This window comes from Leptinotarsa decemlineata, unplaced genomic scaffold (genome assembly GCF_025532065.1).
Source record: "Leptinotarsa decemlineata unplaced genomic scaffold, Ldec_3_MD MMD2_tig00000133_RagTag_RagTag, whole genome shotgun sequence".
Classification (NCBI taxonomy): Eukaryota; Metazoa; Arthropoda; class Insecta; order Coleoptera; family Chrysomelidae; genus Leptinotarsa; species Leptinotarsa decemlineata.
The window spans coordinates 651,273-670,382 of NW_027412542.1; the positions used below are offsets into that span (position 1 = coordinate 651,273).

Genomic DNA, 19,110 nt, shown 5'->3' on the forward strand with positions numbered 1-19,110 from the left:
TACCTCTTATATCTCTAAGTTGAGATGGATTGATTTCATCTAGCAAACCCCATGGGTCAAATGCTGCTATCAATTGTGGAGTTGTATTTAAATTTTTTGAGAAACTGCAAACAAACTATAAATATTATAATTTCACTACTGGAACTTAGAAAAATATATTTTCAACAAGATGAGGCTTCGTCTCACAACACTGCAATTGCCACCAATTTTTTGACTGCAAATTCTGGTAATAATTGGATAGCCAACCAAGGACCCAACTGTTGGCTGGCCAGATCACCGGACCTGGCGCCTATGAACTTTTACCTCTGGGAAAGGTTGATAGATCATATTTTTAAATTGCCGGCTAATTCCAGATACGAATTGAAAGCGACGGTGATGCAAAGTTTTGCGTCTCTCTCCTATTGAACTAATTAATTCGGCAAAAAACGTTCAGAAAAGGTGTCGTTTGTGTGTAGGAGAAGCTGATGGACATTTCGAACACCTTCTCAGAAGAATAAAATTTTATTTAGTTCTTTATCATTATTATTATTGTTGAAGTTTCATTCATTTGTAAAAAATATAGTATAAATTGTTATCAATTTTATTGAAACTATGCGTTTTAATTATCAACATATAATAGCTCCTACCGAACAGTTTTTTTCTGTTTTATCGCTGTGTCGCGTCGTCCAAAGCCCACTTGATCAAAGTGTGCGTTTTGAAGTCGACATGAAAAAACCTACATCTTTGGAAAAGTAATTTCAAGCTCTATTGAAACATGCAGGAATATACTGGGTGTTTCATTAAAACATAGTTTTCTATCAATAACTATTAATATTCCATTTCTACATGAAACTCTACATGATTTCTACATGAAAAAGTGCTTTGGAAAAGTTTTCTTAGATACAAGAAATTTTTGACAGAAAAAAAGTTACATCAACTTTTTGAAAATGTACATTTGTAACATGCTGTAACTCTGAAAGGATGATAGAATTCGATATGGGGTTTTTACCATTGAGTTTATCATAATATTTGACCTTCAGACTCTGCCATCAGCTTTCATCTCTCTAGTTTGAAAACAGGAGTTTCCCTTCAAAATATATGAAGATTAAGCCAATATTCAGTTAACTAGTTTAGTGAATAATTTTTGTGAAGAAAGGTTAGCGTTGGGTAACTAAATCAATTTTTTCTTAAAATAAAAATTGTTTTTTTGCTGACTTTTCGAAAAGTAATTTTCTTCGTGTTGATAAAGTAAAAATAGTAATATTATCAATACGAAGAATCTACTTTTCGAACCCTGAAGAAGAATTTAATTAAAATCGAAACGTCTGCAAGAAAATAACTTTTTTTTTTTAATTGATTCTGTTAACCAACCAACCTTTCTTCAGATTATAGCCATATATTACTGTCATTTCGCAAATAGTAAAATTCACGTGAAATCACAGATTATTTTGTAAAAAGATTAAAATTTACATTCAGACAAACTGTAAAATTACGAAAATTCACTATTTATCGCAACTCCTCTACATTCAATGGGGAATGTTCCTCAATTTGGGTTATTACAGCAAATGCAAATTTGAACAAAATAAAGTTGAGTTTAATTCATGAGTTTTTCAAATTCACTTCGAAAAGTATTCAAATTGATGTTTCGAATGTTGGGTGTTAATTTTCAAAGGGGTTTGTTTCTAATTCACATATTGGCAACAGCGCCTATATCAAGTTGAAATAATTTATACGTACCTAAATATTCTACTTCAAAAATGGGAAATAATCTTTATAAATCAACAATTAAGGCAAAATATAAACTATAGTTCAATACCTCCTCCACAAGCCACATAAACAACAGTGGTTTTGTTATAACGTGTTAGGAATCACACGTTAAAAGGTAAGACCTCGTTAGTCCTTAGCGACTAACGAGGTTAGTCTCAACTTCTGAGAGTTGTCGTTCGTATGGGGGCGACAGCTGATTAACGGAAAAACAGATTTTAAACAGATTTAAACAGAGGAAAATAGGTTAGGTGCACAAAATGTCATATGTCATAGAATGTCTCGGAACTCGGAACATAAGTAAACAGAAATATGTCATTATGAATATGTCATTATGAAATATGTCATAAGGTTGAAATGATAAGTTTAAAATGTGTTGTTTACGAGCTCTTTTATGAAAACTTCTTGATTTTCGTCAGGAGGAACATTCCCCATTCTGTAATGCGTTGAGATATTACATTATATACAGTACAAACACATGAAGCAATAATAGGTACATTTACAAACAACATTATTACTGTAAATTTACATTATACTACTACTTATTACCAGAATGTGTTTTCAGGTTCCTGTATCTATTATGTGAAATCGATTAACATACTTTTGTGGTCCATTTCGAGGTTTTCTCGGAAGGCCGACCTGACCCGTCGAGACGATCAAAATGTAAATATAAAACGAGATTTAGTCCGAGGGTCGCTTAGTCCTATGATATCCCGAATTCTCTAAGGCACTACAGGTGGATAACAGGTGAGCGGGGAGCATCACGTGACCAGATCGCAGGTAGACTTGCCTCTCGATGTCAGTGCGCCGGAGACCCTCTTAGTGATTGTTCTCGTCTGTTATTTCACGTTTTGTGCGAGTGTGTGCTTGTGATATGCTGCCCGGAATATGGCCGATGTTTTGACACCTCAACATGGCTACTCTAGGCCTGTCCAAAGTATTCATATTGGACAAGTATTTCACAGAGCTGCAGAAGTTCTGGGAGACGGAGAACAAGGTTCAAGGTACGTCTCCTCGGAGGTCTCTTTGTTGCGTTTGTCGGTTACATTTCAAATTCTCGGTGTGTACAGACCCGGAGTCTCGGACGTCATTCATGAAAAACAGTCTCATTTCTGCTCAATGCCTCTGCTAATTCGCCATGAATGATTCATATCGAGGTTGCTTTTAAAATCAAACAAATTATCATGAATTATTCACCGCAGTGAATGTGTCAGATATCCCCACCTCCGTTTCGAAGATATTCCATTAATTTCCGTAGAACTTTCTTGTCTATCTCGATCAGCGAGATTTGATGGTCAATGGCGTAACGTGGTAACCACAAACAAGGACTCACACTCTGTTCTGATTCAATCTCGAGACACAGAATAGACCTTTGTCCTGTTGGGACCCAGGACAGACGTATACAACTTCTTCGTTATTGTAATAGAAAGTAAAACAGAGACAGCGTATTTCACAAAACAACGTTTATAATAATCTTCTCAATAATGGAAGTGTCTCAAAAATGAATTTGAACAAATACCTTCGAAACCATATTTCACAGAATGAAAATAAACGTAACTCTCATTACTGTTTTTAGCAGGTTCACAATAATATTGTCATACAGTTCAAAGAATTGGAAGGACTAATTAGTCTCTTCGGGAGTTTTGTTGTGATATTGCTCAGCACTACAGAAGCAACTGCTGGTGTCAAGTTCAGAATTTCTAAAAGTTATTAAGCTCTAACTGTTACAAGCTTAAATTCTGACAGCAGTTGGAATAATAATAGTATATAACATGAAAAAAGTGATGTTTTGTGTGGCGAACGTAGAAACTGGCCAGTAAAGAAGCTGGGCCAAAATCTTTTTCTCCGAATGAAACCTATTTTTTTGTTTTATTGTTGAAACAAACTGTCAGTTATTTGTCGAAAGAGTTGACACTTGACAAACAATATTTGATATTTCACATTTTAGCTCATTTGATGATATCTTTGTTTTAACATATACTTGCTTCAATAATTCAAAAGTCGAAAAAGTTATCCACAGAAGGGACGATAAAAAGTCAATCTGTAAAAAAATTGTTTTTATTTTAAATTTGTTTTTGAAATCAAAAGATATTTTTTGGGAAAGAAAGTTTTTGGCTTTTCACTACTCCATCTTGATACAAAAAAAGGGATGAGGGAATCTTCCAAAGAAAGGAAGGAAGTTATCAATTTGAAAATAAGTAACTCTATACATGGATGTGGGGATCATGCAAAGAAGTAACTTTCAGACACAAACTGAAAGAAAGTCCTCCTGAAACAGCTACTTTCATATAAACATTGAATTACACGAAAGAAAAAAATTATTTCGAAACAAATACTTCTATATGAACACTGAATTATACAGAAGATACTTTTCTCTACTCAGTTTGTATTTCAAACATTCGTTGTGGAATAAAAATCGGATATCATTCACATGAGTTCTACTTTGAATGAATGCTAATAAATTGCACTTACATGGAACACTGTCACCCTCACCGATGTTTCGCCTTAAGACACTTGCCCCAAGGCTCTTCAGTACCAAATTGGATAACATTATAGAAAATACATACTTTCTTTCCCAAAAATTAGTCACTCCTAAAATAATAACCCCTTCAATTCAATATTTATTATTTTCCAAAAAGGTTTTGTTTATATGACTTGTGTTAATCTGTTAATCTCGCTATAACAGAAGCATTGGATAGTATATTTACAATTGGTTCACTATTTTACATATATATTTCATACATGTTTACAATATTTTGAGCAGTTTACCGCATTAGTTGTCATTTTCAGACTACTAAGTTATTTTCCTGGTGACGAGGGAACATATTCCAAGTTTTTGTGTTTGGAATTCTTCTGATTTATTTAATCGAAGTTATGTTCCTTCAGTTGCCTAAATCGTTATAGTTACCAAGACTTAAGAAAGAAAAAAAAGTGTCAAATTATATCAGAATTTATACGGAAAATGGCGTTTGTTATTTCTTCAAAACTTCTCTAAATGTCTGTTAATAAAAATAAAAATGGAAATATACTGGAAGAGAAATTTGTTTTCCGGAATGAATAGGTAATATTGAGTGAGGAAAAGGATCTTGTTCTAGCTTCGGCTTTTGAGTAAAACTGCACAAGATTCCATAGTATAGTCGAAGTAACCTTTATTGTGAATACTTAAAGCTATCGGCATCTCAAAGGCCAAAAAAACCAATACATAGAAATAATGCTGCTGCGAACTAGTCCACGTGGACTGATGAATTGGTGGTTTGTATTGGGTAATTTTTACTAACCGAGTTTTATGATTGGCTAAAGAGTCATAAAATTAAATTTGAAGTCATGTTACGGTGACGAATAGAATGTGGGGATGAGTTCGCCGTTGTATCATCATTGTTCAGTTTAGGAACTGATTGCGATTTGAGTGTTGAAATTCGATATTGGTGCAGTTATAATTACTTAAAATGTCTGTTATCTGTTTAAAATGTGGCTTTCTTGCACAAGTACTAATAGTAATAACGAGTGTGATAACAACACAGATTTTTTTCCTGTAAAGTGATGGTGGACAATGCGAAAAAGAGATACCAGTGAATAAGGTTCGATGCATTGAAACACAGAGAGTATGTTTCAATGTATATAAGAACCTACATCTCAGGTTTGGTTTCGAGAGAAACAAACTATTACATGCAACATCAGATTTGACCGAAATTCCTTTCTCAACTGTACGTAAAATAGTCAAAAACAAACCAAGACCAGTTGTGATACGGGATTAACAAAACCTTTAGATGTTCATCTAATAAAATCATTAAAAAAAACAATATACGACTGTTACAAAAGCAATGAAAGTCCTACAACTGGAATTATAAGGAAGAAATTGAATACTTCCGGCCATAACGTGAGCTGCTGTGACAAAACTCTTCAGAATTGGATAAAGAAACTTGGATTTAGATTTAAATAATAAACAAACGTCAAGCAGTTCCGGAAAGCAAAAGAATAGTTGAATTGCGTAACAAATACTAACTAATAACTAAATAAAGACAAGAACAACGGCAAATTTTCTATTCGGACGAAACTTGGTATGACACTCACGACACAGTTACGAAAGGATGGACTGATGGTTCGAGAATGTGTACACCTAACATGCCTGCAAACAAACGATCGTGACTAATCATTGTGCATTGCGGAGGAAGTAAAGAATGGGTTTCGAATTCTTTGAAATTATGTGGAAAAAACTTGAAGACTGCAATGGACGAACATGGAAGCTAATATTTTTGAGGACAGCTGGTCGTGCTGTCATCCTCTAGGCAGGCACTATTCTATCTGAACGTGTTATCCTGTTGTGTCTTTTTATACGGTCCGAACGCCTCAATACAGGTACTTCTGTTGCTTTAGGTAAATTTGCCTGCATTTGGATTACATCAGGTACTATTCTTTGTGTTAAATCTTCTCTAGGTTTATTGTTTCTAGGAGTGTATATTGTTTTGTTTTAACACAAAGAATAGTACCTGATGTAATCCAAATACAGGCAAATTTACCTAAAGAAACAGAAGTACCTGTATTGAGGCGTTCGGACCTATACCTATAAAAAGACACACAACAGGATAACACGTTCTGATAGAGTCGTGCCTAGAGGATGACAGCACGAGCAGCTGTCGAAAGTGCTCGCAGATAATCAAATAGAAGTCATAGAGCTTCAAATCCTTTTTGTAACTTACATTAATAGTAAGATATATATATATATATATATATATATATATATATATATATATATATATATATATATATATATCTATATATATATATATATATATATATATATATATATCTATATATATATATATATATATATATATATATATATATATATATATACATCAGGTACTATTCTTTGTGTTAAAACAAAACAATATACACTCCTAGAAACAATAAACCTAGAGAAGATTTAACAAAAAGAATAGTACCTGATGTAATCCAAATGCAGGCAAATTTACCTAAAGCAACAGAAGTACCTGTATTGAGGCGTTCGGACCGTATAAAAAGACACAACAGGATAACACGTTCAGATAGAATAGTGCCTGCCTAGAGGATGACAGCACGACCAGCTGTCGAAAACGCTCGCAGATAATCAAATAGAAATCATAGAGCTTCAAATCCTTTTTGTAACTTACATTAATAGTAAGATATATATATATATATATATATATATATATATATATATATATATATATATATATATATATATATATATATATATATATATATATATATATATATATATATATATATATATATATAAAAATTTTAAACCTTTTTTTGGTACTTTGGGAGCTGTCTGACTTGTGTATTTAGTCCAAGTCTCCAGAAAACAGTGCAGCCTCTTGGGCATATTGCGTTTATTCTCCTATCTTCTCATTCATGACACCCAGTCTCGTTCCCTGTACTAGTTTGTACAGGTTCCGTGTTGGATGTTCGTCATATTCTTCTGGACGTAATTTCGTACGTCCATATATTGCCTGCCTCCTCTGATTCAGTGCCTCACATCCGCATAAGATGTGTACAGTTGTTTCTATCTCTTCGTTCCATAATCTGCAGCTGATGTATCCGTTGTACAGCCCGATTTTATTCAGGTGTCCTCTAAGCGGACAATGACCGGTTAGTAACCCTGTAATTATTCTGAGCCGATCCCTACTATATTGAAGTAGTTCTTCGGTTCTTTTCTCGGACGGTTTCCTAATAAAGGTTCTACTGTGTTTTGTTACCAGGTACTTTTGTCCAGTACTCTATGTGCTTCTTATTGGTCCATGGTCCATATATATATACCAAATTTTTTCACAAAATTATTATAGGGTCTTTCATTAAGTGTTTCCTCTTTAAATTACAGTGAAACAAAGTGTGTGTGAGATATCATTGAAATTTTTTATTCGTTTGATGCCTTTATGTATGGAATATAACATCGTACAAATGTCCGCGACGGCTTCTCTAGGTGAAGCGCATTTGAAACGTCCAATTTTCCATGACTCTGGCGCAAAAATCAGAATGAATTTGACCGATGGCATGGGACCGCTGTGGTCCTCAAAAAAAAACTAACGGGCTTCATCGCAGAAGATGAATTTTCGATGAAAATTAGGATCAGTTGCCAATTGCTTCAGAGTCCATTCAGCGGACACACGTCCCAAGTCACGACGCAAAATTCGCCAAATTATGGTTTGCAAATAGCCGGGTTTTTGTGAGCGACGCAAAATCGACTGTTTCGGTTTCTCCTGCATACTTTCACAGACATCGGCAATGTTTTCGCAGGTCTTGCGTTACGTGGTCGTACGGGTGTTGGTCGATCGTTTACTGAATCAGTGGACTCAAATGTATCCACCACATTGCGAATATTTCCCTCGGCAGGTCGATTACGGCGACCGTAAAATGGACAAAGAGCGCGGTAGGTTGCCCAAACAGAACACCCATTTTGATAAAACAATTTTATTGTTTGCACGTGTTGTTGAATGATATATCCGTCCATGGTGATTTGGCAAAACAGAAGTTTCTGTTGGAAGACCTACATTAAACCTAGAGTTGCCTCAAAAAACATTCCTGAAAGTATATGAAAGTTTCGAACACGTTGTAATGATTATCTGTCACAGGTTTGAAAGAACCGAGAGGGTGAACACCCCTGGGTATATGTTCAAATTTCCTAATATTTCAAAGGAAATTTTGCAATGGTTTAAGAAATTTCTTCGAAATCCTGAAATTCTTTCGTAAATCCCCGGTTCTTCTCGGACATCTCTGAATCCTCTCCGAAATCTGACAGTCACTTGAAAAATCTAAAAGTCGAAATCCTTCATGAAATCAAAATACAGTCCTCGGAGTCCAACGATTCAAGGTGGCCCATAGATCGTGAAGAATTGGAGCGATATTTAACGAAGATGAGAACTTTGAAAGTGCGAAAGCCACCGCCAATAAGTCAATAAGGCAACTTGCCGTAAAATTTAATGAAATATATTTTTTATTTATCGAATAAGGGTAGTTCTGCTAAGTTGATAGGTATTAAACGGCCTACACACGTTACGATTTTTCGTACTGCTTGCAGTACGATATGCATCATCGGTACTGCCGCAGTAACGATAAATCATGACTTGTGTAGGCAAAGTGGGTGTTTTGCAGTATGCGGTCATCGAATCGTTCGCAGTACGGAGCTTCCATAAAATATCGTATCAACGGTCGTGTCTGGAGTGAGGGTTGTAGACAAGTTGAAACATGTTGAAACGGCAGTTACGAGTTTATATCGTTTAAAACAAATCATTTAGGCAAAGGGTTTTATATATTTCATATCATTAAATTGGATATGAAAAATAAAACGTTCTGGAAATAGTTTATTGCTGTACATAAAGAAAACAGCTGCCTGTGGGATGAAAAATCAAAAGATTACACTAATAAATTAAAAAGAAATTCAAGTTACGATATTTTATTTGCAAAATTTAAAGAGTTGTTCCTAAACGAATCTCAAGAAGTAATGAAAAAGAAAATAAACAATATAAGAACTTCCTTCAGACGTGACTTTTGAAAGATTGAAATCTAAACCTCGGCAGTACGAGTTGTTGTGAGGTGTGGATGAAACATGGCTGTACTGCATGTCGTACAATTTTCTTTACAATTTGCAGTTCAACATGCAGTACGAAAAGTCGTAACGTGTGTAGGCCGCTTTAGATTACCACTACCTTAGTGAAATTCTAAAGAAAACTCAAATGTTCAAATTTCTGTTATCAATATTTGTCGCAGAATTGTCGTAACTCATTCGATATAAAAAAAACGTATTTCTCTGGAAATGATTACACTTTGCGTGTCATATCTTGCCTTTTAAGAACATTTGGCGTCATGTCGCAACACCGCAATAGTATATTTTCTTTTTTATCAATTTTTACAAATCATGAACGTGAACGAAAAAAGACAGAATTGATATATATCTAGATTCAATCTCTCCTCTATAGCCTGGACCCTCGTTAAGCTGGTAGATGTAGGATGAATCCGCAAATGATTTAATCCTCGTTCATATATTCAGTAAACTAAGATTCGAGAAAATGAATCGGCCTAACTCTACATTTTTGACGGTCAAGGATTGAAAATCATTGCTTGCAATACCCTGTCTTTGTTTTCCGAAGTTTATGAAACGAAATCCATGATACGGGATAGATCAAGAGTCCAGACGGTGACAATGGAGCCGCTTCCAACACAAATTCCACGCCTCCTTGTTGTCAGGAAAAGTTTGGGATTACTTAGAATGCAAACTTTCATTAACGACATGCGTCATTTTTCTGGTCTTCACGTAAAGTTGGTAGATCTCCTCTTAAGTCACTTCACCACTTCCAAGCAGTAGATTAATATCGAAACGACATACATATTTGAAGTAGCAACTTTGTTCTTTCCCGACAAGATCTGTCGAAGTTTGTGCTGATATTTGCCACAATGCATTTTTTCATTGAGGTTACCATTTATGAATGGCGAAGTTTCACTCCAAGGTGAATATACATCTCTCAAACTTCCAGATGCTGCAGAATACTTCTATTTATGAGCTGAACATCCTCCCCGTAATCGGCATCGTCCTCTGTTTTTGACGTGAGTTTTCGCAGATTTGCCGATCCCAAATTCCATACCATGCGTATTTCAGGCCCATCTCCGGAGTGGTACCACAGTTATATCCTGGAGATTTTCTGAGCTTTTTTTCAAGGACAAAACACAAGCACTGCAGGAAAATCATTAAGGCGCTTTAAGAGGGGTGCATGTGCGAAAGTAGCAATTCACGTTGGTTTTGAATCGCTGGAGGTTAAATTCATTTGGAAAAACGTACTCAAGAAGTGTATTTCACATAAACGCAATTATCCGAATGAAAAAGTTCTCAAACAATGAAACTCAGGGTGTACTGAGTTGAACTTCAAAACGATGAGCAGCCCCAGTCCGTCGCGTATTTCTGTTATGTACTGCTTGGGTTAGACATGTGGATGAGTTGAAAGTATATAAGATGTCCATATACAACTTCAAGCATGTTATTGGTTTAAAACTCTTTGGAAACGAATAATCCCCAGAATCTGCTTTTTAGTTCTATTGTTTGATTATTATAATATAAACAATTTAACCCGAAAAACTTGAAAAAAATAAATCTAAAAGTAAACAAATAATGGTAGACATAAATGGAATTTAATAGGTAAGTCATATGAGTTGAAAACTGGGTAGGTGGGTCCAAAGTGAGTGGGTCTATTCGACTCTCCACTGTAACCCGCGATAATTTAGTGTGGCTAGCACCTATTCAAACTTCTGCCAAATACTCAACTGAAACGATTAGCTTATTTGGTGAGAGATCTTCAGTTGAGAGGGCAAGAGTGTGCTGCTCGTCTTCCTGCTTTCTAACAGTTCAAGTCTCGTCATGTGACAGTTCAGATGTTTGGTATCATGTATTAATGTCTTGAAATGATTCGATATTGTATCAAAAGTCAGAAATTTCAAGAAAACATCAATGATAAAGCAAAAAAAACTGATTTTTATGACAAAAGTTTGTAAAGTAATCACATATCTCACTACAGTACCTACGATTGAAGCACTTGCATTTCCACTGTTACCAACTCATTCGAATATTTCTGTATTATAATTACCTGCTTCATTTGTTTCACTCAATTTTTGTTGTATTTTTAGTCTTAAAATCTCATGATCCCTCTCAGCGAAGACTGTCTAGACCTATTACATCTATAAATTACTATCATAACCGAACTGTTACTTTTGGTTTTCTTGAAAATCAACATCAAAAACAATAATATCAACTTTTCCGTCGGCCTAGGTATGACAACAAATTCTCACCCTTCTCCGACTATTACCAATTCGTGACCAAGTTTTCGATATATTTTATCGGCAATCACCTTTGTGAATAATTTCTCTTTTACCCCAGGCCTATCGATACAATTTATGCATCTCTCCAGCGAGACAACAATAATGAATTGATTTACTCGTTCATTACATAATCATTGCAAAACCTTGACTATTTCTATATTAATTTCTCCCTGTACTAACTTTTACTCTGAACGTGTTCTCACGTAGCTATTATTAGATCGGTTGGTTTTTGCGGCTACGTATCTTGAAATCGAAAGAATCATTGCGCTTTTTTGTTAATGATACTTCACCTATTTGTCTACATTTACACAATCATTTAATACCTCGCGGTGCTTGCGCGTTGAATATTTGGACGTTTTCCAATGTCTCTAGTATTTAGTACCCTGAAAATAATACACTCTGTATTCAATTTCATTGAAATTCAAATAATGACTTTTTTACAATCAAATCTTGTCTCTTGTTTGCATTTCCATTGATGCTTTCAAAAATAAGGCAAAACCGCGGACACGTGTTTCTGGCCGTTGTCCTCGTTAGCGCAGTGCAGCCACTTGTTTGCCGAAAACTATGCCATATTTGTCAAATTTCTGTATCACTGAAAGGTGTGATCAAAATTTCTATGACGTCATTGGAGCTTTTACTCTGAGCTGACCGTTTGTACCAGATAAGCACTAGAATTAAACTATTTTGTGAAACGGATAAATGAAAACTGACAAGATGAGTTGACAAGGAAGAAATCTTATTTTTGTTATCGTTACGGCACATGACTGAAGCTAGATGTATTTGTCAAATGAACTTATTAGGAGATGAATATTAAGGATTATCCTATCGCCCTGATCTGGCCGTAACCATACAACTCCACTTCTAGACATCTACAGGTACAGGTACATCTGTTGCTGGCTTGTCAACTCTCAATTGAAGGATGTCTTTAATAAGCACCTCTTCTGGAAACATTTCACGGTCTGAAAAATCCGACACTTCAAACGTAAGTGGTCTTGTCTTTTATAATCTGTCGAGACTTCACGCGAACATGTTTCTATGTTTCTTTGCATCAATCATGCCAGGTTGCTAAAGGAATGTAGGCTTATTTTTAGATGATTCCACGACTTGGAACAGACCACACAACTTGGTCTAAGCACAGCTAAATAATTGTGATGTTGTTGTTAGACTCCTTTCAAAAAACTTCGATAGAAATCGTCTACAAATGACTCCAGAGGTCTTGTACTCGAGTCACCAATGGCTTTTTGACCTTCAACAATAGATTTCCAGTATTAGGTTTGGTTAGGTCAACTCCAAAGTGAGTGGGTCTATTCGACCTTCCACCTCAACCCACAAGGGTTTATTGTGGCTCACACTCGCACAAATAAACCCAGCTTCTTAACGATGCCGATTAGTTTGTATAGTGAGTGGTATTTCAGGTCAGATGGTAAAAGTACGGCTCTGCCGAACTCTGAAGACCAGGCACAAAGTATATGCTCTGTTAATGAAGTAGTCGGATTGTCAAGTTGCAAGATTCCCACCTTGATACCCACGACAACCTTCCCATATGAGGGTTGTTGCACGTCAGCTACACCTGACGATGCCTTAGATTCAGCCGTGCAGGGCTTTTTCGCCTCTGGTTTTGGTGAATCATCACTTGAGCGCAAACGTTTGCTAACCTGCTCATGGGGGGTTTGTTCCCTCACCTGAGACAGATTCTGCGTACGCCGCTCAAGAATTTGGTGCAAGGCGGTTTAATAAGTTACCCCGCTTTTGATGAGACGACTCAGTGGTTTTCTGGCTGCACCACCAAACCTTTTTTTAGGGTTCAATTGTTGGATCAGGAGTTGGGAAGTTGAGAAGCTCTCGCTCCTGAACTAAATTTACAGGGAGGTCAGTTGGAGTCGTAAACTCGACATCCATCTCCTCTGTAGACTCGCTTTTGAACTAAATTTACAGGGAGGTCAGTTGCAGTCGTAAACTCGAGTCCCATCTCCTCTGTAGACTCGCTCCTGAACTAAATTTACAGAGAGGTCCGTTGGCGTCGTAAACTCGACATCCATCTTTTCTGTAGACCCGCTCCTGTAATTTACAGGGAGGTCAGTTGAAGTCGTAAACTCGACATCCACCTCCTCTGTAGACTCGCTCCTGAACTAAATTTACAGGGAGATCAGTTGGAGTCGTAAACTCGACATCCATCTCCTCTGTAGAAACGCTCCTGATCTAAGTATACAGGGAGGTCAGTTGGAGTCGTAAGCCGAAATCCATCTCCTCTATAGACTCAGCGTCAGAAAGAATTTTCAAGTTTACTTTGTTCATAAAAGTCCCACGAGCAGCTAGGGAAAGAAGGTCAATCACGGCAGAGCCCCGCATTACCGTGACAAGGCGATGCTACGACGAGAGGGCGCCCGGTATCTCGAAAGTTCCATAGAGACAGCTGATAGGATCAGTGTCATTCATCCTCTCGGCACGGCTACACACACCTTAGGATTAATCCATTGTTGGGATGCCATTCAGTTAGGGAATAACAGAACCACAAGTGATTCTGTGATTCCCGTATCCAGCGGGGCTACGTGGAACCGGGCATCCAATGGCCGATTTGCTCAACCCCCACATCCCAAGCCAATGCACTTGACGAAAACAGCATGCACAGTGGATCAGGCAGTGAAAGATGAACAAGGACAGCCAACCCGCCAACCAGTATTAACTGATGTATGATTTTTCCATGTGTAGATATCAATGTTCAACACAATCTTGTCAGGTTTACGTTATTTATGTTCCACTTTTCAACTTTTTCTCTCAGAACTTGTAACTAATCCCATTACATGTTGCGTGAAAGAACACTTCTTTGTCGTTCTCATAACGTGGAAAAGGGACCGATGCAATTTGCTAATTAATGTTGTTATTGTTATTCGTATCAATGAACATGTTAATTATTGTTTAAATAAATCACCCATAATCTAGGATCCTGGTTTTCTCTCAGAAACCGCAAACTAGAACCATTTTGCAACATATATCTAAGGGATCTTGTGCGTTATTATCAGAATCACATTGAAGCGAGTATAAGCTTAATTTAAGTGCCAAGTATAACAGTAAAAAGATGATTAGTCCGAGATTGATGCGTGTAATACTACGTATTCGCAAGTTGATGAAATGAGCCGAAAGAAAACTAATTTGGATGAGATAACCCGAATGCCGTTTGATTGAGTGAAGAATCAAATTAGTCAACATTCCTCGCCGATGCAAGACCACGTCAGAGATATGCAGTGCGTTGACGTGACCCTTGTATCTTACAAACGGACTATAAAAAATTTCAAGTCAATGTTTGTTTCGGAAGGGCTCAATATTGATTTTCGACCCTCTATCACTGCTGTTTCTTTTAAATTGGTTAATTAGTTATCAAGAATAATGATGTTGAACGTAAGACCAGCGGTCCACCTCGGCTTCGCGCGAGGGCAATTTAGAGTTGTGAAACAAACATAATAATAATAAATTTAATCTTCAGAAACATACAGTTTATAGACACGTCAATACATATGCTTGAAGCAGTTTGAGATACATTACTATAACTAAGTTAAAACAATAATAATAATAGAGTAAGTCACTTGACTACATAAATACATAAAGTCATAAAAAAAACATGTAAAATATAAAATATAAAGTGCAGAAGTTACAAAAAAAAGAAACTAGTTAAAATTAAGTGTTAATATTAAGATTTAACATAGATACATACATGTGAGACTATTAGTTTAGGTTGGGTTTATGACTGCTCAGCGAATATACGTCATCAAGCCCCCGTTTATCACACAAGTTTCATATTCCTCTAGTGAGTAGAAAGCGTTGTCCGCCAAGAAGAGTTTAATAGTGAATTTAAACGTATACCTGGTTGCATTTTTTAAATTATCTGGTAGCACATTATACAGTTTGTAATTGAGTGAGTTTTTGAAAGATTTAGCAAGTCTATATCTGGGTACTCTGATTTTATTGGCCCCGCGGGTATTATGTTTGTGGACAGCGGATTGCAGAGTTAAATTCGGCAGGTGCTTATGTATTTCCAGTAGTGTGCTCAAAATAAAGAGAGATGGAAGGGTCATAATTTTCAGTGCTTTATAAAGTGGTCTGCATAGTTCAAGTACACGTCTCACAATTTCAACGAACATAAGTATTTTGTCACCGTAAAACTTTCATCATTACTGCAGTTATTATAGAATTTCTTCATATGAAATGATAGCAGTTGCCACCGGCGTCGTTTGCGTGAACTACAGAATATAACTAATTTTGCCGCGTAGAACCCGATCCCGTGGGGATGTCAAGATAATATATAGACTGTAATACTTGTGGCGATGTGTGTATACACATCGCTAAAATTCTTGGACCTCCCTCGTAAATTGTAAAACAAAATATTTATCATGCTTGGTTTTTTGTACATTTTATGTATATTTCGTGCAAAAATGTTTACAAAAACATTTCCCTCTAATTTTAGATACCAATGTTTAGAAAGTGGTTCATATCGATTTAGCGTGTTTAAGTGATTGTTGAGTTCTTCTTTGAAATTATGCCTGGCAATAGAATTTGAGTGTTCCATAGAACAAGAATATAGTAGCTTTGCATGATGAGGGTCTGTCGAATCACCAAATCGCGGATGGATTAAGGTTTCCCCTCGCTTCAGATAACCGAATGGTGCATTTGTACCAGGAAACTATGAGCGTTGACTGGAGACGTGGAACTGGGCGTCCTAGGGTTACTAATCTGTTTAGAATCTGTTTTTCCGTTAATCGGCTGTCGCCCCCATACGAACGACAACTCTCAGAAGTTAAGAAACTTGTGCGAGCTAAGGACTAACGAGGTCTTACCTTTCAACGTGTGATTCCTAACACGGTGTGATTCCTAACTAATGCAAGAGAAGATCGGTATCTAGCAGGATATGTACGTCGGAATCGAAACATAACAGTCTCAGCAGTCCGAGCTCATTTCAGAAGAACGTTTGGTCAATTAATTTCCAGTACCACAATACGGTGGAGTCCTGCTAGAGCCAATTTGCAATCCAGTTGGCCATTGAGAGTTCCCAAGCTACTTCCCAGACACATAGCCGCTCGTCTACATTGGACACAGGAACACAGAGATTGGCTTTTAGCTCAGTGGCGAAATGTCCTTTTTCCGGACGAAACCAGATTTGGTTCAGTTAGTGATAGTCGGCGACACAAAGTTTTGAGAGGACCAAGGCGACAAACTATCTTTTGCTAGAGAAGTCGTTCCATACCAGGAGGATCAGCAATTTAGGGGGACGCATAATGCATGGTCGTCGTACCCAGCTTATTCCCATCCCAGATACGATGATAAGGGATAGATAGGTTCGAAACATCATTGAACCCATTATTTATATTCTCCGAATGGAATTGGAGCCAATTTCATTTTCATGGATGACAATGCTAGTCACCATCGCACGAGAATATTCGAAGGTTACCGTGGCCAGCAAATTCACCAGACATGAGTCCCATTGACCTCATGTAGGATTTCGTTAAATGAGCAATCTCAAACAGAATTAATCCTCCTAGCACCCTCCCGGAACTCACACTCCCGGCTCATGAAGAATGGAACAACATCCCAATGGATACCATTAACACCCTTATTGTTTCCAAGCACAGGTGAGTTAACACACCGAATATCAATGCATTTTTGATTTCGCTCTGAAATGGTTTTCTTTTACATTTCAGATTATGCTAATAATTTTATTATGCACTATTTTTCGTTTGTATTTTCTTTTCTTGTTCACTTAAAATTAAATTCAGCCAATTTGCGTTGGTTACATAACCAAATTGAATATAATTTGTAATACACTTCTTGACTTATGATAATAGTGTCTCATTTAGACAAACATTAGCGGGTCCAAGAATTTTGGCGATGTGGTTAGTTTCCTAATAGTAAAAGAATTATTAAAATCGGCTCCGTAATCTAGCAGTTTATCTTGAAACAACTGCCTCGGTTTTATTCACAAATGAGAGAACAATTTATTGTACTAAAATATTTTGTAGTGGCCGTTCTCACCAGTGGCTCTGCAGCTGTCTAATTAAGATGAGGTTATTTTAACAAAAAAAAGTTTTATTTATTCAACCTACGTCACTGTGAACAATATTTAAGGTTTTATTTTTTGGTAGCAAATAGGTTGATTTTTGGGAGCTCCAATCAGTGATAGATCTATCTACAGTTGGCCATAAGTAAAGCACTCTTTTCAAAGGTCAAGTCGCACTAAATCAAGGATTAAGCAAATTATGGAAAAAAATTCAAGTGTGAATAAAAAATAATATTACAATTATGAGAACCAAAAAGTAACTCACACTCGTGAAAAGGTATCAGCGAGTTTTTCAATTCATGGTCCTCTATATCTTAAACATGATTGAAAAAGAGAACTATTGGTAATTTCCAATGTTTTCAAAAACCGATTGACAAATTTGATACCGCTGTATTGAAAATTTTGAAATAGTTCAAGTAATGTCGAGAATCACTGAATTCGGGATTAGGCCCCGAAAAAATGGTTACACCATTATTTTTTGACAAAATTTCGAAGGTCAAGCTCTTCATACCGCAGGAATAAACAAAAATTGTTCAAAATTGAGTTTCAACTTACTCAAAAACTCGCCTCAGTTTTGCAAACAGAAACTGTTTGGAACAGATACCGGCAGCCTGCCTTATTTTATTATTAATAGCTAAGGTATTATCACTTGAGTCAACTCACCCATTAATATTGGCGCATTCGCCAATCTAGCTGCAGGCAAGCTTAGCTGTCTATGGTTACAGTGAACATAACAAGCCAACATGGCAGGCACGTTAGCTAATACTGAAAGATACGAATTGGAAATGACCTTCATCCTTCTATTCAGTCGACAGAAGAGTATTTTATATCAAATTTAGTATGGGTATTTGGTTCTCATCTGACTTTTTCTTCCAGTTTGCATCTGAAATAAATATCTGTGCATGATATAAAGATCTTTAAAAAAGTTTTCATTGAAGTCAGTCACTTTTTTGTATATGGTCCTCAAATTTTAATAAAACGAAGTGTGTGTGAGATTTCATAAGATATATCAAATTTTTTATTCGTTTGAAAGAATTAATGATGCTTATCAAACCGGCAAATCAACCGATTTAGCATTAAACAACCTTGTAGAGAAATCCCTTGACAACAAGGAGATTGCGGTTGCTGTATTTCCGGATATTGAAGGAGCATTTGACAATGCACTAGCTAAATCTATAGGATCGTCTCTGGCTAGAAAAGGTATATAATCGACCATAACTGGCTGAATCTATGCCATGCTGGTAAACATAACTGCAACTACAACTCTTCAAGGCGAGGCCATCAGGTTCAGGGTCACCAGAGGCTGACCTCAAAGTGGGGTATTATCTACCCTTCTGTGGTGGCTCCTGGTGGATAGTCTGCTTGATGCCCTTGACAGAAGAAATGTAGATCTGGAAGCCTATGCAGATGATCTTGTCGTCTTGGTAAGGTCCACGTCGGGACGTATAGCTTGTAATATCCTACAAAGCACGATG

At 36.6% G+C, this 19,110-nt stretch overlaps 1 protein-coding gene across 3 annotated transcripts in view; it reads left to right on the forward strand.

The window, feature by feature from the left end:
* The window catches only part of dachs (unconventional myosin-IXb-like dachs), a 174,047-nt gene that overhangs the window by 110,009 nt on the left and 44,928 nt on the right, over positions 1-19,110 (forward strand). Inside the window, exon 1 of one of the 3 annotated variants that reach the window (XM_074172454.1) lies at positions 2,526-2,747. The exons of 1 other annotated variant lie outside the window; for it this stretch is intronic. In XM_074172454.1, the coding sequence (XP_074028555.1) occupies positions 2,657-2,747 (91 nt within the window). In that variant the 5' untranslated portion in view covers positions 2,526-2,656. Of the gene's footprint in view, positions 1-2,525; positions 2,748-17,043; positions 17,211-19,110 lie in introns of those variants that run through there. One more of the 3 variants, XM_074172455.1, reaches the window with a different exon arrangement.